At 52.3% G+C, this 21,545-nt stretch overlaps 1 protein-coding gene across 1 annotated transcript in view; it reads left to right on the top strand.

Moving 5' to 3' along the window:
- Positions 1-21,545, top strand: part of GAD1 (glutamate decarboxylase 1) — a 43,275-nt gene that overhangs the window by 1,288 nt on the left and 20,442 nt on the right. The window contains exons 2-6 of the mRNA XM_002712277.6: positions 490-634; positions 4,031-4,093; positions 9,467-9,625; positions 10,767-11,009; positions 17,594-17,684. Of these exons, the coding sequence (XP_002712323.1) occupies positions 553-634; positions 4,031-4,093; positions 9,467-9,625; positions 10,767-11,009; positions 17,594-17,684 (638 nt within the window). The 5' untranslated portion in view covers positions 490-552. The remainder of the gene's footprint in view (positions 1-489; positions 635-4,030; positions 4,094-9,466; positions 9,626-10,766; positions 11,010-17,593; positions 17,685-21,545) is intronic.

The following is a 21,545-nucleotide window of genomic DNA, read 5'->3' as shown; positions in this document are numbered from 1 at the left end:
CCAGACACAACAACGGGAACCAGACGCCGATCCAGACGTGCCCGCCCCGCGCACCCTGCCCCCATCCTGCCCGCTCGCCGGCTGCCGGGAACCCAATGGGGCTTGTCGCGGTTTGGATGGCAAATCGCCCACCGAACGCACATGCGCTGGTGCCCCTAGCCCGGTACCCCCATACCCCTCACATCCTGCACTGGACTTGGGCCCCCCTTAGCTGAGCGCTACAGTTTTGGTCGCGCCGCCAGGCAGCCAGACTGGACAGTAGCCCGGGGCTGTGTTGCTCTCGCCGGGAGTCCCGGAGCTAGCGCGCACGTCTCCTCCCCCCCCCCCACCGCCCCGCCACTACCGTGCACCCCGACTCGGCTGGTTAGCTGCCCTGCCTCCCCCAGTGCCGGGACCTCCGGCGAAGCGCCGGCACCCAAGCTGCCCAGCCGCCGCCCGCGTGCAGGACCCCGGAAGCCCTGGCCGCGCAGCTCTCGTTTGTCTTCGCAGCCTGTGCCCGCGCCCGACCCAGTGAGGACTCCGGACAGCAGCGGCCCCAGGACCACCGAGCTGATGGCGTCTTCGACACCTTCTTCGTCCGCAACCTCCTCGAACGCGGGAGCGGACCCCAACACCACCAACCTGCGCCCCACAAGTAGGTGCTGCCCCAGTTTCCTATCGAACGGTCTGCGGGGAAGATGGGGGCGCTGGGACGAGGGAGGCTGTGCTGGCGGAAAGAGCAGGGGGAGCGCGGCGATGATGGAGGCTGAGAGACAAATGGGGCCCTGACCCGCGGCCCGGACAGAGGTCATTGGGCTCTCGGAGACATTGGGTGACTTCCAGGACACCGCAGAGCGAGGACCACGCAGGGTACGGGAGTCGGCGATTGTTGGCGGCTTCGCGCTGGGGGAGGACGCGCGGCGAGTGTTGGTTCCGTTGTGTTGTGTGTGGTGGGGTTTTTTGTTTTTGTTTTTGTTTTGTCTGGTGAGAAACCCGGGCTGAGGGCAGGGAGCGCCGTGCGGGGCCGCGAGTCTTCGCGGGAAGGGAGTTTTCTGTCCCCGGGTTTCGTTGAGCCGAGATCTGACCTCCTCCCCTCTCTGCGCTGTGCTCCAAGTCTATAATCAGCGGAAATCTCGACGTTAATTGCAGCTTTTAGAAAACTCAGGGTCCCTAATTGCTCTAAATTTGTGTGAGCTATTGACGAGTGAGGCAGAAATCAGGGGCGGGGAAGGTGCAGAAACCTGCTGGAGGGAGCCCCGACATTCCGTGCAATTAATGACATCTCAGAGAAAAAGAGTGGGGGGTGGGGAGAGCAGGCAGCACCCTCCGTAGCAAGAGGCGGAGAACTGGGAGCCGGAGAGACGTTGGCCTGGGCGCCTCGAGAAAGCATCCTTCTCCTTTCTCCGTGGCGGGAGCCCGGTCAGCAGGTGACAAGTACAGGAGAGAGGAAAAAAGGGGGACCAGCAAGGGAGGGGGACTATGCTTCCCCACCCTCAGGTCCACCAGTGTTGAAACCAGCTCTAGAATCTGTTTGGAACTGGGAGTGACCGCCTACCGCTCCAGAGGCATGCGCATGAGGGAATTGTTTTTCCAATTTGGAGTGGTGTCCCCCACCCCAACCCCCAGTCTCTGAGCTGCAGACAGCAACGCCCTCGGATGTCTATATAGGTGGGGATGTCTATATAGGTGGCGTTTGGAGAGGCCTCCGAGGTTAGGGTACTTGTGGCTCTGCTTTAGTGGCACTTTCTAGAAGCTTGAGGAAACAGCGTCTTCATCAGCAAGGGTGGGGCGTGTTCCCCCAGGGAAGCGCCCCTCCAACCCTTTGGGACTGGAGTAGCTCCCCGGTGGGAGGCCTTGACTTAAATCCTGGAGCCGCCTTCCAGTCCCCTTTGCAGCTCCCCCTTCCCGCCACCCTGGCAAGCTACAATTACCCACACAACAAAGAGCGGCTCGGGAGAGCAGCCAGCCCCGGTGGCACGTGAGCCAGGCGAGGGCGGAAGGGCTGGCCCAGCAGGCCTGGAGAAACGCGAGGCCTGCGTGCCTTTTGTTTTTTACTTTGGCCTCCATGGATTTTTTTTTCTCCTGTTGGTCTCCATGCTTCTGGCGTCCTTTTTGCAGTCTGGAGGACTTGGGCCACAGTTGTATTGGCCCTCTCTCCCGGCTACCGTCCTCCCCGCCCCCCATCTGCCCAGTGGTCCTATTTTTTGGCGGGATGCTCAACCTCTGATCCGGGTCCCAGGATGGGGCGAGGAACAGGGTCCACACTTGACCTGGCATGTCCAAAGCCATGCAGGCGGAGGAGGCAAGAAAGCTGAAGAGGCTGTCTGGGAAAAGCAGGCGGCACCTGTGCCAGGAGCAGGGCCGCGAGTCCTCCCCAGCCCAGTGGCGGCGTCTGCGCCCCATCCACTCTCAACCCCCCTTACAGATACACCCTCGCTTGCCCAGCTGGCTCCGCTTCTCTCTGCCCCGTCAAGGTCTCCTGGGACATGTCCCTGCTCAACCTGCGCAATCTTACCCTACCTCTTGCTCCAGCAACCCCTGGGCGGGGCATGGAGCCCCCTCTGCCCTGGGCCCCTAGGTCTTCCCGACCCTGGCTGCATCAAAAAGGGCTCTCTCTCTCTCTCTCTCTCTCTCTCTCTCTCTCTCTCTCTCTCTCTCTCTCCTTTTCCTTTTCTTGCATTGTAACCCCCAATTCTGAAAGGCAGTGCCATTTCCAACTCCAATCTCCTGGCTGAGTGACCTTGGAAAACTTGCTTAACCTCTCCGAGCTCCATTGTATTGTTTTTGTTTTTGCTTTTGTTTTTATCCAGTGAGTCTTGGATCAGCACTCCCTCTCCTTGCTTCCTACGGTTGCCATGAGAATTAGACGAGATGTCGGAAATGAAAGCGCTTTACCCGCAGCAATGGCTCCTTACCCGCTTGCTATTATTATTACTAGGGCTTTGCTTTAGCATGCTTCCCTGGCGCTGGAGCTCCATCTGTGACGCGCTGTCCACCGCGCCACGTCGGGATGTCTCCCCAGCCCTCTGGGGCTCTGCTGTGCCTCGGGTGTAATGGATGTCACTCTCCTTATCGCAGGAAACACTCGCGCCGCTGGAGGCGCAGGCCGTGGTGGGCTGGGGGGGGGGGGGGGGGGATGGGATGATGGGAGGCGCCTGCCTGGCGCTGCGGGATGGGAAGGGGATTTCTCGGTGCGCCCATTACACCGCCCTCGGGCTTCGCGGACGCCGGGCTGCTTTCCGCGATCCTCGTTTGGAAAGCTGGCCCCGAAGGCAGGCAGACCCCTTTTTGAGAATAGCTTGGAACAGAAGGAAAGCCCGGCGGTCCTGGGTCGCAGCTCAAACCCAGAGGTAAAGCGCCCGATCCCAGTGGCCTCCGTCCGCTCAGGGCGGGGTAAATCCGAGGGAAGGGTTAACCAGCGGCAGGTCGGGGAGAGGGGCAACGGATGCGCACGGGAGACGCACCATTGTCTCTCCGCCTCCCCGGCCCGCCCCAGGAGCAGCCATGCGAGCCCGATCACCTAGTCAAATACTATTTTTCACCCAATTAATTCCTGAACTCTTCCGCGACCCCATTTCATGCCAGTTTATTTTAAGCTGCCACTCGGCTGGAGACCCGCCAAGAAATTATGAGACGTTTCGGTCCCAGATGCCTCTGTGTTCCCTTTCTGGGCCGCTGTGGTCGCCCTTCGGGTCTGTTGGGCCGAGACCCAACAGCCGGCACCGCGTCTGGCCGGTGGGTGCTGGGCAACCCGAGCGCCGGGGGCTGGGGCCTGGCCTTTGTCGCGCAAGGTCTGCCTGCTGCCCATTTGGACCCCGCCAAAGTGGCTGGCGGGAGCAGCAAGGGAGCGCGGTGGGGGCTTAGAGGGCATGAGTCTGTCAGTCCGCCCACTGGCCTGGTACCTCGCTCCTTTCTGGAAGCTTTCAGTGGAGAGCCTCGGGGAAGACCTCCAATCGCCAGGAGAATCTGCGCTCCACGCCGTTTCCCTCCCTTACCAATCTCTCTCTCTCTCTCTCTCTCTCTCTCTCTCTCTCTCTCTCTCTCGTCCTAGCGTACGACACCTGGTGCGGCGTGGCCCACGGATGCACCCGAAAACTGGGGCTGAAGATCTGCGGTGAGTGCCAGGACCCGGCGAGCCAGCGCTCGCCAAGGGAATCCCGTCTTCGGTCTAGTTTCCTACTGTAATGACAGCCCCGACGCTTGGCGGAGACTCTCGGCTGGAGGCCCTGACCCTCGTCCGCCCGAGGCCAGGGGCGCAGGGTGCGGCTGCGAAAGCGCGAGCGCAGCGCCCCCGCGCGGCAACCCCGCGCTGCGGGGCCGCTCCGACCCGAGCGCTCTGCCCGCGGGTCTGCGTGGCGGCGCGGGAGCGGTGAACGCGCCCGGCTTTCCCGGAGAGCGGACTCCCGCGGCTAAAGCTGTGGCCGCCACCGCCCGCTCCCCTCGCCCCCTCTCCGCACCCTGTTCTGGCCTCGGGCTTGAGGTTGTCGCCCCTAGGTGCCGAACGGATTCGGATTTCGTTCCGTGGAGCCTCAGAGGCCCGGGGCCGGCCGGCCGGCGTATATTCTAGAAGGCGAGGAGGGCAAGGAAAGGAATGGGGCAGGCGGGCTGGGAGGACAGGGGTGTGTGGCACGGCTGGCAAATAGCCGGGAGGGCGAGAGGAGAAAGAACTGCTCTCCAGACTCGTGGGTCTGACAAGAAAACGCCCAAAGGGAGGGAATTGTTTTCAAAGGAGAACCGGAGGTTTGTTCGAAGGGGCACAGCTGAGCGGCCCCGGCTGAACAATGAGGACTGGCTGCGCTCGCCACGTTTTATCGCCTCGCATTTTCTCCAGCCTTATCGGGCCCAAAAATACGGACTGTCCGCTGGCGGGGGTAGAGAGCGGGGGAAGATTAACGAGGGGCTTATTAAAGAGCCATCCGTCAGCCGCTGCGCCGCGCCGATAGCGCTGGGGCCGGGGTCGCGCGCAGAGCGGGTGGGCGCGGATACACTCCGGGCCCGGGCCGAGTAAAGAGGCGTTGTTTCGCGGCCGTGGGGAGCCTGCATTTCCGGGGCCCTTGGTGCCGCTCCCGCAGCAGTACTGGACAGGAAGGGCAGCCGGGGCTATATGGCCCGAGTCCCCGCACGCGAGGCCCGCGGGGCGAGGCCAGGGCCGGGTCTGCAGGCCACCGAGCTTTGTTCTATAAATAGCCTCCGCCCACCCCGCCCCCACCGCCGCCGTTCCCGGCTTAATGGCCCGTTCCGCGCGAGGTCCCCTCCGGGGCCCAGCGTTCGGCTTCTGCAGCCGTCATTGTCATGCAGCCGGGCAAGCAGAACCGAGTTGAGCCCCGGGCGCGCGCCGTGGCCGGCTGAGGACTGGGCAGGGGCTGGCTAGAGGCGAGGTCCTTTCCTGCGGGTCCCGGCCTTGGAGCGTGTGCGGGGACCCTCTGGGTCGGCGGAGAGCAAAGGTCTTAGCGGGCCCCCCCCCCCGCGCTCGGAAGGGACAAGGGACGGCAGAGAGAGCACGTTCGCAGGGTCCAGGGGGTCCTTGAGTGGCACCGACTTCCGCCGCCCTCTGCCCACCAATGCCGGCCGGGAGGACGTTGAGACCGTTGGGGACGACCTTCCTTTCGGAGTTTCTTCCCTGCCTCTCGCCCCTTAAGCTCAGGAAAGTTGCAATCCAAGTCCGTGGAGGCAAACTGCCTTCAGCTAACTCGTTCTGTGGTTGGGACCCCAAACGAGCTGGCTTCCCGTAGGTTTTATTCCACACATTGGAAAGCCAGCTCTGGTTTTCCATTGTAATCTGGTGGAGGCGGAGTGCAGCCTTTTGTTTCGGTCCTGGATCCACCCAGCCCAGCCCCCACCTCCCACCTCCCATGTCCACACTCACCCACCTCTCTAGACCTGGCCCTAGAACTTCAGGGACCGGCCTCCTTGACCTAGCACCATCCCGGTTGGTTTTAAGGCAGCAATGGGACTAATCATCCTCTTTTTCCACTTGCAAATCCATTGCCCTGGTTGATCCCCAGAGCATCCTTAGTGCTTTGCCAGCCCCCTCCCCCTCCCCCCAAGCCGGGGAATGAAGCTGCTAGGAAGACCTGAGTTTTCCCTAGGGATACCCTTAGCTCTGGAGGCAGAAGCCCCATGGGAGAGTCATCAGCTAGAAGAAAACCAGGGTCTTGCCAAGAGCTGGAGAGTGGCTGCAGGCATGGTGGCGTGACCTACATAGAGTGAGTTGCCTGGATCCCTTAGCTCTGGCCCTGGGCCCTGCAGATTTCTCAGTGTGTCCTTGGGCTTCCATCTCTTATCAGTGCAGAGGCCCCAGACTTGCTGCCAGTTTCAATCCCCGAGCCATTGTAATTAGAGTGTGTTTAATTTTGTATTGGTTGGCAAATCCTAAAAGTAGAGACCTCAAGTGTTCTGTATTTCTGGTTTCTCTGGGAAAAGGTGGATGGGGAAGTCTGGAAGATGCTGTCAGCCCATGAAGATCAGGCAAAGAACCTGTTTTCCAGAGCGGCAGCAGTTCGGTGCTGCAGCCTGGTGGGCAGAGAACACACTGGCCTCAGCCCCAGGCCCACTTATGCTGTGCATAGCTGGAAAGCCCCACTTGGAAACAACAGCTGGAGCTGGGTGCTCTCTGGGACCATACGCACTTACCTGGGTTCCCCTATTGGGTTTGAGAGTGCAGGTGTGAGGAACCAGGACCAGAGCTGCCCTCCGCCCACTGAACAGGTGGAGTCACGGCAGGGCACACTACCAAGTCTCCCCTTGGGGCTGGCCAGGATGCTACCAGCTGAGCTCGGCTCTCCTCTTTCCTTTTTGCTTCTAAGAATGCAGAGCTTAAACTAGGTCCTCATAGTTGAGGTGCAGAGTGAGAGACCGTGCAGTCTGCCTCAGTCTCAGGGACCCTGCATCCAAGACCCCGTACTTGCTCAGGCAGTTGTCACAACCTCAGTGTCATCTACTACCTCTTCATCCTTGAAGGAGCAGAAACTCCTTCCAGTACCTCTCAGAGGAGAGAGGCCTAGGGGTCTTTGACCTCCTTTGAGAGTCAGGATTGCTTAGAAAATAAATATCTTCCTAAGCAAAGTGAAAGAAATGGCAGTATACATTAAAAGTGCCTGTCAGCAAATTGATGGGATTTTTTTAAAAAGATTTATTTATTTATTTGAAAGGCAGAGTTACAGAGAGAGAAAGAGAGGTGGGGGGAGAGGGTGTGTCTTCCATCTACTGGTTCACTCCCCAATTGGCCGCATCAGCCATAGCTGTGCTGATCTGAAGCCAGGAGCCAGGAGCTTCCTCTGGGTCTCCCACATGGGTACAGGGGCCCAAGAACCTGGGCAATCCTCTACTGCTTTCCCAGGTCATAGCAGAGAGCTAGATCAGAATTGGGGCAGCCAGGACTCAAACTGGTGCCCATATGGGATGTCAGCACTGCAGGCAGTGGCTTTACCTGCTATGCCACAGCACCAGCCCCAAATTGATGGGTTCTGATGCAAATTATAAGGCAGTGTAGTAAGTGTGCCATTCATAATTTCAGGATTTCATGAAAATGCTAATTCCCAAGGCACTACAGGAAGTGTGGTTCAGGAATGGGATGCAAGGTTAAAGTCAGGTCCTCAGGTTCATCTCTCAGCCCCATCAGGACTTCTCTGGGAGAGCCCGTGCCAAAACCTTTTTTGGAGACAATGTCCAAAGTCTGAACTGAGTTCCTGTTCCCTGCCGCTGCCTGGAGGAACGGGGTTTCTAAAGGGTTTCTCAAGTGGTGGTGGGTAGGGGAGGGCTCAAGGCTTTCCTAGGGAATGAATCAGAAGCCCAGAGATCTGAGAATACACAGCAGGGGTCCAGGTGGGCAGAACCTCACCCTCATTCAGGCCACATGGATTTGGCCTTTCCAGACAGGCAAATTCCATCCTCCCTGATTTGGAATTGGGCGGAAGTTTCAGAGTTCAGGAGCCAGGTGGCCCTTCATCCCTTTGGCAAGGGAAGCTGGCTGCTGGCTCTGGTCTCAGGATCTGGAGGAGGAATCCAGAAAGTAAAAGAGGGGAGGGAAAAGAGAAAGGATGCAACCCTCAGCTATTACCGTAGACATATACCCCACCCCACCCCGCCCCATCCTGCCCTGCCCTGCCCTGCTATGTCCTTTTGGCCTTTACTGAGGAGCTTCAGAGGTGTCTCTGCCTTCATATTCCTCCCTCCAGAAATAGAGGCTGGCTCCTGTGTCGGGGAGGGTCCTCATCCCCCTCCCTGCATGCCCCCTTCTCCTACCCACCACACTGAACTGCAGCCCTAGGGAAGTCAAGCCGAGTGCCCCAGATTCACTTGCCTGTCCTTGCACCTCCTGGGACTTTCTTCCAAGCCTGCCTTGTGATGTGTGTGACTCCCCAAGGAGCTTGATCTCTACAGAGACCACTCTGGGGTCACCAACAAGCTTAGAACTTGATTCCCCTGCTCAGGGTGGTGCATTCTGGGCTAAGGCCGAAGCTACATTAGAGGAGGAGATACTGACGGAGGAAGGGTTTGCAGGCCCAGCGCCCCACAGAGGATGGAGGCGAGGGGAAGATGGTGGTAGATTCTCCAGCCCTGTTGGCCCAACCCTGCTTCCTGGTTTGCTGCTAGTGTTGTCCCAGCTGGTCACTCCAGGCCAGAGAGATTCCTGCTCCCTCTGAGGGTCCCAGGTCAGAGGTTGTGGATCCCATCCTGGGCTCAGGATTCATCGGGGGCGGTTCTTGGATGACTTTCCAGCTTTATGACAGTTTCGGTCACCGTCTGCCAGGCTGTGTGCCCTTGGCGTGTGTGCATGTGTGCGTGTGTGTGTGTGTGTGTGTGTGTATGGGGGGGGCAGGGGAGGAATCTGTCCAAGTCCACAGCAGAGTGCTGTTAGACAACAGGTGCTGCTGAGAACTGAATGCATAAGACTTGAAATTCTCCTGTGTCTTTCCCCAGTACCTTTATTCAAAGGCAGGGAGTGGTAAAGGAAAAGTTACCCTTATATTGAATCCTGCGGGTGTTAGTGCTGCTAGAGGGAGGTATTTCCTAATCCTCATAGCTGGACCTGACGCCTCCTCCCTCTGCTGTCCTCCCCCTCCTCCCTAGGCTGTGCCCCCCCACCCGTGTCCTCTTCCCTCTGCTGTCCTCACCACCCCTCCAGTCTGCCCGCTGTGGTCGCGTAGCCCGGAAGCCCAGAGCTGGGAGCTGTCCTGAGCCCGGGTCCCTGCCTACGAAGCGGGCGGGGGGCTGGCTGCTGGAGCGGAAGCTGTCTGACTGACAGTTCTCAGCTCCCGGTCACGCCCAGGGAAGAAAACAGGCTGCTTCGCTCACTGTTCCCCCCTTGCGCATGACTGGGTCCGTGCCGCTGACGACATTTGGCACACCCCTGCCCCCCGAAGGCCAGCGGTGCCAGAGCCACTCTCTGTCATTCCCGGAGCGAGCGCGCGGCCCGACCCGGCAGCTGAGCCTCGGCGGCGCCTGGGAGGTCGCACCCTCCCTGACCTAGCCTCTCACGCCTTAGGGTTTTTGCAAAGGACCAACAGCCTGGAAGAGAAGAGCCGCCTCGTGAGCGCCTTCCGGGAGAGGCAGTCCTCCAAGAATCTGCTCTCCTGCGAGAACAGCGACAGGGAGGCCCGCTTCCGGCGCACCGAGACCGACTTCTCCAACTTGTTCGCTCGAGGTAGCTAGCCCTCCCCTGCCTGGCCCTGGGGCCGCCCGCCGGCTCCTAGCTCCTAGCTGGATGTCTTCATCTGTTTCCTGAAATTTTACTTCTTTCACCAAGAAATGCCGTTCCCTGAAGCCTCATGCAATTGCTTTTCCCACACTGGACCACCTCCCTCCTTCCCTAACTGCTCCCTTGGTTTGGGAGCTGGGTGAGGGTAGCCAGTGATGGTCTGCTCAGAAAAGACACTCATGGGGACAGAATCTTAGAACCCAAAGCAGTCTTACCCGTGAGAAAAAATCCAGTGAATCCCTCCATAGCACTTGTCCCCAAGCCTGGGCAAAAGAGTGACAGTGACACACCCCCCCCCCTCCAGGAAGCTGTATTCTGGGCCTCATAACTGAGACTGTCCTGAAACTCATTTTCCTTCTGGAGATCGATCGATTGATCAATCTATCGATCTATCTATCTATCGATCTATCTATCTCATTCCAGCTGCCCCCGTAGCACTGGTTTCAAGGTGCTGTACCAGCTCAGAGGTGGACCTGCCCCCACCCCTTCCATTTGTTCTCCGCAGGGCCACAGGGACCAGACTAGAACATTTAACAAGACATGGCTAAAACCTCAGAGAGAATCCAGGGAGCAGACAGAGCATCAGCCTGCTGTTGACTATGGCTGAAACCTCAGTAGGGACTCCCCCCCCCCCCCCCCGTCCCTTCCCTGCCTGAGAACACCACAAAGGCTGACCCTCTTCGGGGAGCATCTGAGCCTCTCTCCAGAGCCGCCTTGCCTTCTCCCTCTGCAGACTGAGCACAGCAAAGGTACAGGGGCACACCTGGTGCCAAGGTAGTATGACAGGAGTTCCCTCCAACACACGCCTCACAGGGGCCCATTCAGCCTGCAAATGGACAAGTGCCGCAGGCAGGTCACTCGCAGTATCCATCGCACGGGTGAGCAGCCTCACTATCAGAAAATTCTTGAACCCCAGAAAGGGAGTGCAGCACTGCTGGCGATGCGGTCCGTCAGATGCCCTGCACACGCACGTGCCGGAATGAGGTTCAGCATGTCAGCATACTGCAGCTGATGCGAGGGATCTTGGGCCCAAGGTTGGGAGTCAGGTGACAACTACTCATTGACTCATTGCCCCCCCTTTCCCCAGATCTGCTTCCAGCTAAGAACGGAGAAGAGCAGACCGTGCAGTTCCTGCTGGAGGTGGTGGACATCCTGCTCAACTATGTCCGTAAGACGTTTGACCGGTCCACCAAGGTGCTGGACTTCCATCACCCACACCAGTTGCTGGAAGGCATGGAGGGCTTCAACCTGGAGCTCTCCGACCATCCCGAGTCCCTGGAGCAGATCCTGGTTGACTGCAGAGACACCCTGAAGTATGGCGTCCGCACAGGTGAGGGGGGGCTCGCACCTGCAGCTTGCACCTGCCCTCCCTCCTGCCCTCGTCAGTGGTGAGGACAGCAAGCTCACGTTGAAGGAGAAATGCAGTCTTGGTAAGAGAAGGCAGAGAAGTTCTTAGAGATCCCAAAAGCAACAGCCCTGGGCAGTAACAGCTGGAGGAAGGCCCCAACCCTGGTGAAAACTCACCACTCTTTCTTGTGAAATTAGGTTTAAAATGTGCAGCTGCATGGTGCTAAGGCGACTTTTGTATAAAGTTTTTAGTCTTGGTTGGAAGCCATTTAACACCAAGGGGGAGCAGAGTGACCTAACCTCTTTTCTTGCCTCCGTGATCGTGTCTATTTCATTCTGATAAATCTCACCTGCCCTTCCCCATCCCGATGCTGGGGAAACAGGATCTGCTTCCCTCCCTTCCCGCGTCTGTTTCCTAGGACTGCCATTATACATTGCCCGAACAGGTGGCTTGAAACAGCAGGCATTTATTCTCTCGCCATGCTGGAGTTTGAAAATTCTGGCGATGTCCCCTGGCCTCTCCCAGCTCCTGGTGCTTGTTGTGGGCTTTCCTTGGCTTGCATATGCATCGCTCCAGTCTCTGCCTTATCCTTCCCTGGCCCTCTCCACTGTGTGTGTCCAAGTTTCCCTCCTCCCTTAGGATGCTAGTCTGTCTTAGTGTCCCCACCCACTCCCTGCCCCAATCCAGCAGGACTTCATCTCCACTGCATTACGTTTGCAAGCACCCTATTTCCAAATAAGATCACATTCATAGAAGTGGGGCGAGGACTTCGACACAGCTTTCTGAAAGATACAGTTCAGTTCATACCACCTTCTGGCTAGGCCAGAAAGTCTCACACACACATGCACACGTGGACACACATGCATGCACACACACACAGACATACAACCTTTCCAACCTCTGAAATGTAGACCCTCTGGGTCACTAATCCTGTTTCAACTGTGAGTTCTTGGGGTCGTCCTCTTGCCTCCTTTTTTTTTTTTTTTTTTTTTTTTTTTTTGACAGGCAGAGTGGACAGTGAGAGAGAGAGACAGGGAGAAAGGTCTTCCTTTACCGTTGGTTCACCCTCCAATGGTCGCTGTGGCCAGCGCGCTACAGCCGGTGCACCGCGCTGATGCAAAGCCAGGAGCCAGGTGCTTCTCCTGGTCTCCCACGCAGGTGCAGGGCCCAAGCACTTGGGCCATCCTCCACTGCACTCCTGGGCCACAGCAAAGAGCTGGACTGGAAGAGGGGCAACCAGGAAAGAATCCGGTGCACTGACCAGGACTAGAACCTGGTGTGCTGGTGCCGCAGGCGGAGGATTAGCCAATTGAGCCAAGGCGCTGGCCCTTCTTGCCTCCTTTACCTCATACCCTCTCTAGCCAGCAGTCCTGGCCAAAGTACTTTCCAGTTGCCTCAAGTTCAAGGACGTTTTGGATGTGCCTAAGCCCAGGTTTGAGGCAGTGTTTTCTTCTCTCCAGCCTGAGCTCTGGGGTGGCTAGGTCTACAGGAAGTCGCAGGACAGAAGAGGATTTCCCAAGGCCACAGCTCGCAGCCCCTTGTTCTTTTTCCTTCCTTCTCTCTGCTTTGCCTTTATGCCCTCTCACTCTTAGTCACTTGAAGATAGATTTAAGATACAGACTGGAGAGGCCGATGGGGGATGGAGCTGAGTAAGGCTATTCGGTGTCAAAACCAAAATGTTGCAATGAAATAAGAGGGTGGCCAGAGAAGCTTTTTTTTTTTTAAAAAAAGATTTATTTATTTATTTATTTGAAAGTCAGAGTTACACAGAGAGAGGAGAGGAAGAGGGAGAGAGAGAGAGAGAGAGAGAGGTCTTCCATCCATTTGTTCACTCCCCAGTTGGCTGCAATGGCCAGAGCTGTGCTGATCCGAAGCCAGGAGCCAGGAGCCAGGAGCTTCTTCCGGGTCTTGCATGTGGGTGCAAGTCCTTGGGCCATCTTCCACTGCTTTCCCAGGCCATAGCAGAGAGCTGGATCGGAAGTGGAGCAGCCGGGACTCAAACTGGCGCCCATATGGGATGCTGGTGCTTCAGACCAGGGCATTAACCCACTGTGCCACAGCACCACCCCCTCAGAGAAACTTTTTAAAGTAAGGAATCCCAAATAGCATTTGAGGTTCACCAGTACCGCGGGAATAAGGATAGCTCACTAAGTACCTGCTGGATGGACAAGACCCGATCACAGCTACATCCTCTGTGTTTGGTTTTTAAGGAGAAGCACTCCTATCAGTTTAGTGCCGTCTCATCTTAGTCTGGCAGCTAAACCTATTCCTGATGGAGACCAGGTCACATTACGTGGCTGGATGAGGAAGAACCAGAATTCCCTATGTTTGTTTTAGCTTGTCTTGCTTTGGGCCAGTGTATTTTATTTTCTCAGTCACGCTATACACACTTTCTCAGAAACATGAGAACCACACATGAGGGTACTTCAAAGAGTTCCTGGAGGGGCATTTGGCGGAGTGATTAAACCCTCTCTTAGGACCTCCTCATCCCATAGCAGATGCCTGGGCTCAAGTTGCAGCTCCACTCTCCATCCCCACTTCCTGCTAATGTGCCTCCTGGGAGGAAGCAGGTGGTGGCTCAGGGGCCGAGTCTCTGCCACTGACGTGGGGGACCCAGACTGAGTTCCTTGCCCCCAGCTTCAGCCCGGCCTAGCCAGGAATGTTGTAGGCATTTGGGGAGCGAACCAGTGGATTGAAGTGCTCACTCGCTTGCTCTCTCTCTCTTTCTCTCTCTCTCCCCTCTCTGCCTCTCTCTCTCTCTCTTCCAAAGAAACAAAATTGAAACAAATTTTTTTAAAGTTCATGGAAAATGCACATTTGCATATAACTGTTTTCTACAAACTTTTTATAATACCCTCATATTTTTGTCCTGAGTAATGTTGTCCCTCAGAGAAAAACACAGGACTTTATCATCACAAATTCTCATATCAGGGGTGAAGCTGCAGGCTCTTCTGGCCAGGCAAAACCTGGACTGTCATGAGTGCAGTGTGTGAAGCCACTCGGGATTCAGCCTGCACCATCCATTCCTGTTCTTCAGAGATGTAGCTGAGAGCAAATATTCGCGTCTGCAGGGTTTTTAGTTTTCCGAGCACCATGGTGCCTTCTGCTACATCTCATTTTGACCCTGCGAAAGCAGACTGGTGCTGGCACATCAATGAGGACAGCTCCTGGTTGTGGATCTGTGATCTAGAAGTAGATACCGAAGCGACAGAGCACAGCCCATGTGTAGCTACACACGTGGGCAATATTTTTTAAGGTATCAGTGCATTAATGCTCAGTCCACATAATGGTTTGGTTTAGTAGTGAGAACCATCTGATGGGGTTATAGCCTACACAGGGATGATGAGGCATTTGGAAATTCTTGACAAGTTAACAAAAGACATTTTTTTCTTTTTTTTTCTTTTTTATTTGACAGGTAAAGTTATAGACAGTGAGAGAGAGACAGAGAGAAAGGTCTTCCTTCCATTGGTTCACCCCCCAAATGGCCGCTACAGCCGGTGCTGCACCAATCTGAAGCCAGGAGCCAGGTGCTTCCTCCCAGTCTCCCATGCTGGTGCAGGGACCCAAGCACTTGGGCCCTCCTCTGCTGCCCTCCCGGGCCACAGCAGAGAGCTGGACTGGAAGAGGAGTAACTGGGACTAGTACCCGGCAGCCCAACCGGGACTAGAACCCAGGGTGCCAGTGCTGCAGGAGGAGAATTAGCCAAGTGAGCCACGGCGCTGGCCCATTTTTTTCTTTTTAAGATTTATTTATTTGGGAGAGGCACAGACAGAAAAATTTTCCATCTGCTACTTCACTCTTCAAGTACCTAGAGCAGCCAGGGCTGGGCCAAGGCAAATCTAGGTGCCAGGAACTCCATCTGAGTCTCCTGCATGGGTGTCAAGAACCTAAGTCCTTGAGCCACCTTCCGCTGCCTCCGGTGCAGGTTATAGGAAGCTGGAGCAGAAACAGAGTAGCCAGGACTTAATCCAGGCACTGCAAAATGGAATGCGGGTATTCAAAGCAGTGGCTTAACCTGCCGCACCACAGCACCTGCCCCCACAGACTTCTTCAAAGAAAGAACCAGCATATTGTGTTCCGCCAGCTACAAATCAGCCCTCGGTCACAGCAGCTACTTAGGTGATTTGTAGATACACCAGACTTTCTTGGCTAGTCCTTCTTTAACTTTTTATTACAGAAAAAATGTCTTAAATTGCATTTTCATGTTTGAGAGGTAGACAGATAAAGGGAGAGAGTGCACTCCTGTGTACTGGGTCACTCATCAAATGCCAGCAGCCACCGGGCCTGGACTAGGAGCCAAAGCCAGGGGTTGAGGTCTCAATCTAGGTCTCCCTTGTGGGCAGCAGAAACCCAGTTACTCAAATCATCACTGCTGTCGCCCAGAGCCTGCACTGGCAGGGAGGTGGAGGCAGGAGCCAGAGCCGGGTAGTGAACCAAGGCACACTGATGTGGGACACAGGCATCTTAATGACTTGGCAGAATGCCTGCTCCTATCCTAGCAAATTTTAAAACTATACAAAAGTAGAATCATATAATGAACGCTTTATACCCAATACCCAGTTTATTATCAACTCCGGATAATTTTGTTTCACCTGTACCTCCAACCACTTCCTTCTCTTCTGTATTATCTGGAAGCAACTCTCCAACATAATATTATTGATCCATAAATAGTCCTTGTCCTCAAGAACTCTGTTAACAAAAGGCATAACCACGGAGTCATTGTTATACCTGAAAAAATTCACAAAACGTACAGTTCCTTAATATGAAATATTCAGTGTTCAAATTTCCAATCATCTCATGAATGTATAAATATTAATATTTATAATTCTTTTGAAGGAGAATCTAGGTTCTTCACATTGCAGTTGGTTGATGCGTCTCGTAATCAATAGTTCCCCGCTCCACTCCTTTTCTTCCCCCTTACAGTTTACTTGTTGAAAAACTTTCCCTTAAAAAACCAAAAACTTTTTTCCTCAGCCTAGTTGAGTTTAGGTGCTGCTCAGTATCCTATATAGCGTCCATTATTTTTATGGAATATAGAGAATTGAAATTGAAATTAAAACTATGTTATTTTGTTACTTGATAGAAATTCTGAGCTCAGATTTTGGGAGGCACAAGGTTGTAGCCATAAGCTAAGTGTAAGGTCTGGGGGGACTTTGAGTCTTGTGTATTTCAGTGGGCAAAGAGTTTGTCTTTTGTCTCTGCCATGTGAAGTTGTTTTTATACATTATCAAAAATATGATTGCATTTATTTATGGTTCATTCCTTCCTTAGAGTGAAATATTTGTTAAGAGTGTTCAGATGGGGTGTTGCGTAAATATTTTAATGGATTTCAACAACCTTTGTTACGTTGCAGGAGTTGTCATGGATTCTGCTGGCACTGAGCAAACGAGTAAAATAGAATAGTTTAAGCTATTTGGAATAGTGTACGTGATCATCTGGAATCCAGTTGCATACTTATGCTGTTTATTGTTTATTCCACTTTTATTTATCTATTTGGAGGTCTCTTGAGAGACAGAGCTTGGTCTCTTCCGATATAATCATAGTCCGGATGCCCTGAATGAGTCTCGCTCCCATCTAGGGAAGACCAGGCATCCTCAGGGGATTCGGAGCAGGAACACTCACACACTAGCTCCCTGGCAGTTACTTCAGAGGCAAAGGCAATTTCCACTGGAAACCTAGGCGTCAGCATATCTTCCTAGCACCAGTTCTCTGTCACACCTCCCTAGACAATCTATTGTGTTGACTCCGTGACAGCTGAGCCAAGCCTGCTGATGTGGAGTTGAGTTTTCTGGTGAACGCCAAGTTGGCCAACAACCCTGAATTTGCTAAGCACAAAGCCTGCTAAAGCAGACTGTGGGTCGCACAGGCCTTTAGAATTGTGAAGCCATAACAGTTATTTCTCCAGCAACTCAGTGGGTGGATGAGGCTGACTCTGTCCAGTTCATAGTGAAGATGCTAGGGTGGTCTCAACAATAAATTTAGTTTAATGGGCACCTGATTATGTATGGGCAAAACACTGCTTGATGTCGCATGTGTCATAGAGCACCACGGAGTGATGGTTGCTAGCAGCGTCAGCACTGGAGCTGGTACTTACTCCAAGCTTGGTTTGGCCCACAGAGCCAAGAACCCTCGTGGAGGCCTACAGCCTCTTCTCTATCAGAAAACCTCGATTTGGGGATTTAAAACTTTGAGATTTTTAAGCAGGGGGAAAAATCAGGATCAACTACATTTTCTTTTGTAATGGAAAAAAATACATGTGAAATAGGAGTTTGTCTGGAAGTCAACAAGTAAAATATTCGAAAGCATCATTAGTTGCATGATTTTGGATTTCTTTTTAAATTTAAAGCATGATGCTTCAGAAACCTAGAAATTTGGGAGGCCTCATTAATGCTAAGGGTTTTTATAGAGTGGGTCCACCTTCCCTTTCTCCAATATCCTTGGGTAGCTTTGATAGAACTGGGATGGAGGCTGTATGAATGTTGCCTAATGGGAGAAGCCTTTTGCTTTGAATATAGATTGAAAAATCCAGATTTGCGTTGATGCTTGCCTGTTACTCTTCTCTCTAGGTCATCCTCGATTTTTCAACCAGCTCTCCACTGGATTGGATATCATTGGCTTAGCAGGCGAATGGCTGACATCAACTGCCAACACTAATATGTAAGTCCCACATATTCCACAGTCATGATGTATGACTATGGCTTGTTTCTTTCCAAATTCAATGCCAATGGTCCTATTTTATTAAAGTTGCCTTGGTCATCTTTTCTCTTAGAACCTCTTAGGTTTATCACCATTCTGCTTTAATAGTACATACATATAAACTATTTTTGAATTGAATAATGCAACTTCAGAAAAATATTTAAGAGAAGTAATAACTCTAGCTTTCAAAGTTTAGAGTGAAATTTGATGTTCAAAGGCTCCATTTCTCTGAACAGTACATGTAAAAGGTCAGGTTGTGGTGTTTGATCTCGGTTTCCTTTTCCCATTCAAGCACGTGGTCCTTACTATTCAGGTCACATTTCCTCTATAAGTGAAGCTTCCTTAAAGTCACAAACCTATTGCTCCACTTAAAATTCTAAAGCAACATTCAGCTGGTAGTGATCCACTGTATATTCCTTTGAAAATTGCTGTTTTTCTGAATTTGACATTTATTTCCCCATACTTGTGTGTGTAGACAAAGCCCTTGTTTGTTTCTAAGTTCTTGTAAATTTATATGAAACTGACTGTAAGGTCCAGAGAGGGCAAATATTGCTCAGGGTGGTTTTCACAGGGTCCCTTTCAAGTTTCCTCCATGTGTGCATGCCCTAAAGGCAGACAGGTCAGAAGGTTACAAGGGTTCGTCACCTCCTAGTGAGTTCTGTCATTTCTGTCAACACCAGACCATGCATCACATTCTACTAAAAAATTCAGGGGCAAATAATGAAACACATTTCTTCCAATGATTTAATAATAACCATGTAAGAATTATATGAGGATTACTCACTATAGAATATTAAGAAACTAGCCACCTGCTTTAGAAGTTCATGGTAAAGTAGATTCTGAAAAATGAATTTAGGTGAAAGGGTGGTATTGTTTAAAATGAGAAATTCCATTTGACATCAAGATAGAATGAAAGTTATTAAAGCTCAAGGTATTCTATTTTTCTTTAACAAACTGCTACCAGCCAAAATCTGAAAGGCATTTAAAAATTATATACTGATGCATGTGTGTTCAAAAGTTGTTTAAGGCAATGACCAAGATCCTCAACTACATTCAGAAAAGTTTCTGTTAGCTAAGGATTCCTGCTTTGTATGATAATTTAAAATGACAATGACAAATTTTAAAAAGCAAATGTGACAAGTGAAGCCTTTAGTGCTGAAAGCCATACAAGATTAAACTGATTGAAAAGAGAAAATGGTTTTCATGCTCCCTGCTCACAAGTCATGGTTGACATCACAGGGTGTCCATGCAGATCACCGACACTCCAAAGGGCCAATGGCAAGTCAGGTCAAAGATGCAATTGCTTGGATGATGGCCTTGAACAAAACACTTCCTTCTGTGGTCTTTACTGTATTATGATTTGTGGTATAGAAATAAACTAGTGAGTATAGACACCATAATCTACTAATTTTAACTTGAAAACAGACAGTAACATTTAGTTGTAGTATCTAATACTAAGGATCAATGTAAATTAGAAAATACTGAGTTGGTTTTTTTTAAGTCACCTATTTGGAAAATACTTGAAAAAAAGCAAAGTGAAAGGGACCAGCATTGTGGTGCAACAAGTTAAGCTGCCACCTGCAGTACCAGCATCTTATATAAGCACCAGTTTGCATCCCTGCTGTTCCACTTCCAATCCATCTCCCTGCTAATCTGCCTGGGAAGGCAATGGAGGATGGTTCAAGTTCTTGGGCCCCTGTACCCAGTGGGAGATTTGAATGAAGCTCCAGGCTTCTGGCTTTGGCGTGGCCCAGCCCTGACTGTTGCAGCCATCTAGGGAGTGAACCACCAGATGAAAGATCTCTTTCTCTGTCTTTCCCTTTCTCTGTAACTCTGCCTTTCAAATAAAGTAAATAATTTTTAAAAAAAATATTGATTTATTTATTTGAAAGTCAGAGAGAGGAAGAGAGACAGAGGCAGAAAGAGAGAAGTCTTCCGTCTGCTGGTTCACTCTCCAAATTATTACAATAGCCAGGGCTGGGCCATGCTGAAGCCAGGAGCCAGAATCTTCATTCAGGTCTCCCACATGGGTGCAGGGGCCCAAGAACTTGAGCCATCTTCTGCTGCTTTCCCAGGCACATTAGCAGGGAGCTGGATCAGAAGTAGAGCAGCTGGAACTTGAACTGATACCCATGCGGGATGCTGGCACTGCAGGTGGAGGCTTACCCCACTATGTGACAGCACTGGCCCCAAAGAAAATAAATCTTTAATAACAGCAACAACAAAAAAAGTGCATACTCATGAAGGCCCAAGTATATATATTAATACAGACACCAAATTCCTCAGTGTTTTCCGGTATTGTATTCTGCAAGGATCTTAGCTGCAATTTCACAGTATATAAGCTCAAGGTAAATAAAAGGAACTCAACCCTTTGAACCAAGTCTTTCTTGAACCTGAAAAATTCCACAAATTCTCCTTTTCTTGTCTGTGTTCATAAAATCAAAGTCCCCTACTCCTCTCTTACATCAGCCCTGCCACGAAACACTAAAATATGCCCCAGCCATCCGAGGTCAAGGCCAGTTCAACTACATGACATGTAGTACTTGCAGCTGCACTGAACAGTAGATATTTATAAAATATGATGTGATTCCAACAGATCGATAGAGAAGGTTATTTAAAATAGGGAAACAGTTTCTGTCAGTTCTGGAGACAAGGCACTGTCTGAAGAAGTAATTACCATTACCTAGAGGTTGTTCTAAGCTGGTTCCCCAGGCACGTGTGCAGTGTGGTGGCACTGTAGCAGCTCTGCAGGAACGCTGTGCCCTTGTTGCAGTGCCTTCTTCAGCTGGGAGTGGTGTGGGGAAAGCATGGCAGAGGAGCCTGCCTCTGTTTCAAAGAGCACGGCTTAGTGATCTACTCGCTTTTTTGACCTGCACTCTCATTGAATTTGAAAAAATTGATTTCTTTCTTGGTTTGATTGATTGATTGATCGATTGATTGAAAGGCAGAGAGATTTTCCATTTGCTGGTTGATCCCCAAATGCTGGCAACAGCCAGGGCAGGGCCATGCTGAAGCCAGGAGCTTGGACCTCAATCCAGGATTCCCATGTGCGCGGCAGGGACCCAAGTGTGTGAGCCATCACCACTGCCCCCCCCCAGATGCACATTAGCAGGAAGCTAGAATTAGAAGCAGAGCTGGGGGCCTGGTGCTGTGGTGTAGAAGATTAAGGCTCCTCCCGCAGGGCTGGCATCTCATATGGGTGCCAGTTCGAGTCCCAGCTGCTCCACTTCCAATCTAGCTCCCTGCTAACACAACTGGAAAAGCAGCACAGGATGGCACAAGTACTTGGGTTCCTGCCACCCATGTGGGAGACCTGGAAGAAAATCCTGGCTCCTGGCTTTGGATCGGCCCAGCTCTGATCATTGTGGCCATTTGGGGAGTGAACCAGCAGATGGAAGATCTCTCAGTCTCTGTGTTTCCCTCTGTCTGTAACTCTGCCTTTTGAATAAAATAAATAAATCTTAAGAAAAAAATAGAAGCAGAGCTGGGACTCAGACCCAGGCACTCCAGTGTAGGACGTGGGGGGTTTTAACAGCTGCACCAAACACCCACCTTTCATTGATTTGGGGTAGCCATTGATAACAGAGAATAGTAGCTCTCCTCCTCAGTACAGTCTTTGTAAAAGAACCTTCCCAAATCCTAATTCAAGTGGCATAGTATAAGGTGTCTGACTATTAGAAAAGAAAGAACGTCTTATGTCCGCACTCTTATACCTGCCTGTGCATACATCTCTCAAACATACAAACATTCTTTCAAGTGAGGGCCCAGGGAAGAGCCAAAGAAAAATTTGCAAATGTGTGGTCACCTAAGGAATGTTCCACT

This window comes from Oryctolagus cuniculus, chromosome 3, assembly GCF_051225735.1.
Source record: "Oryctolagus cuniculus isolate XC-2025 breed Fujian yellow rabbit chromosome 3, ASM5122573v1, whole genome shotgun sequence".
In the NCBI taxonomy this organism is placed as follows: Eukaryota; Metazoa; Chordata; class Mammalia; order Lagomorpha; family Leporidae; genus Oryctolagus; species Oryctolagus cuniculus.
Note: the sequence above shows the minus strand (reverse complement) of the source record. Positions and strands in the feature narration are given on the sequence as shown.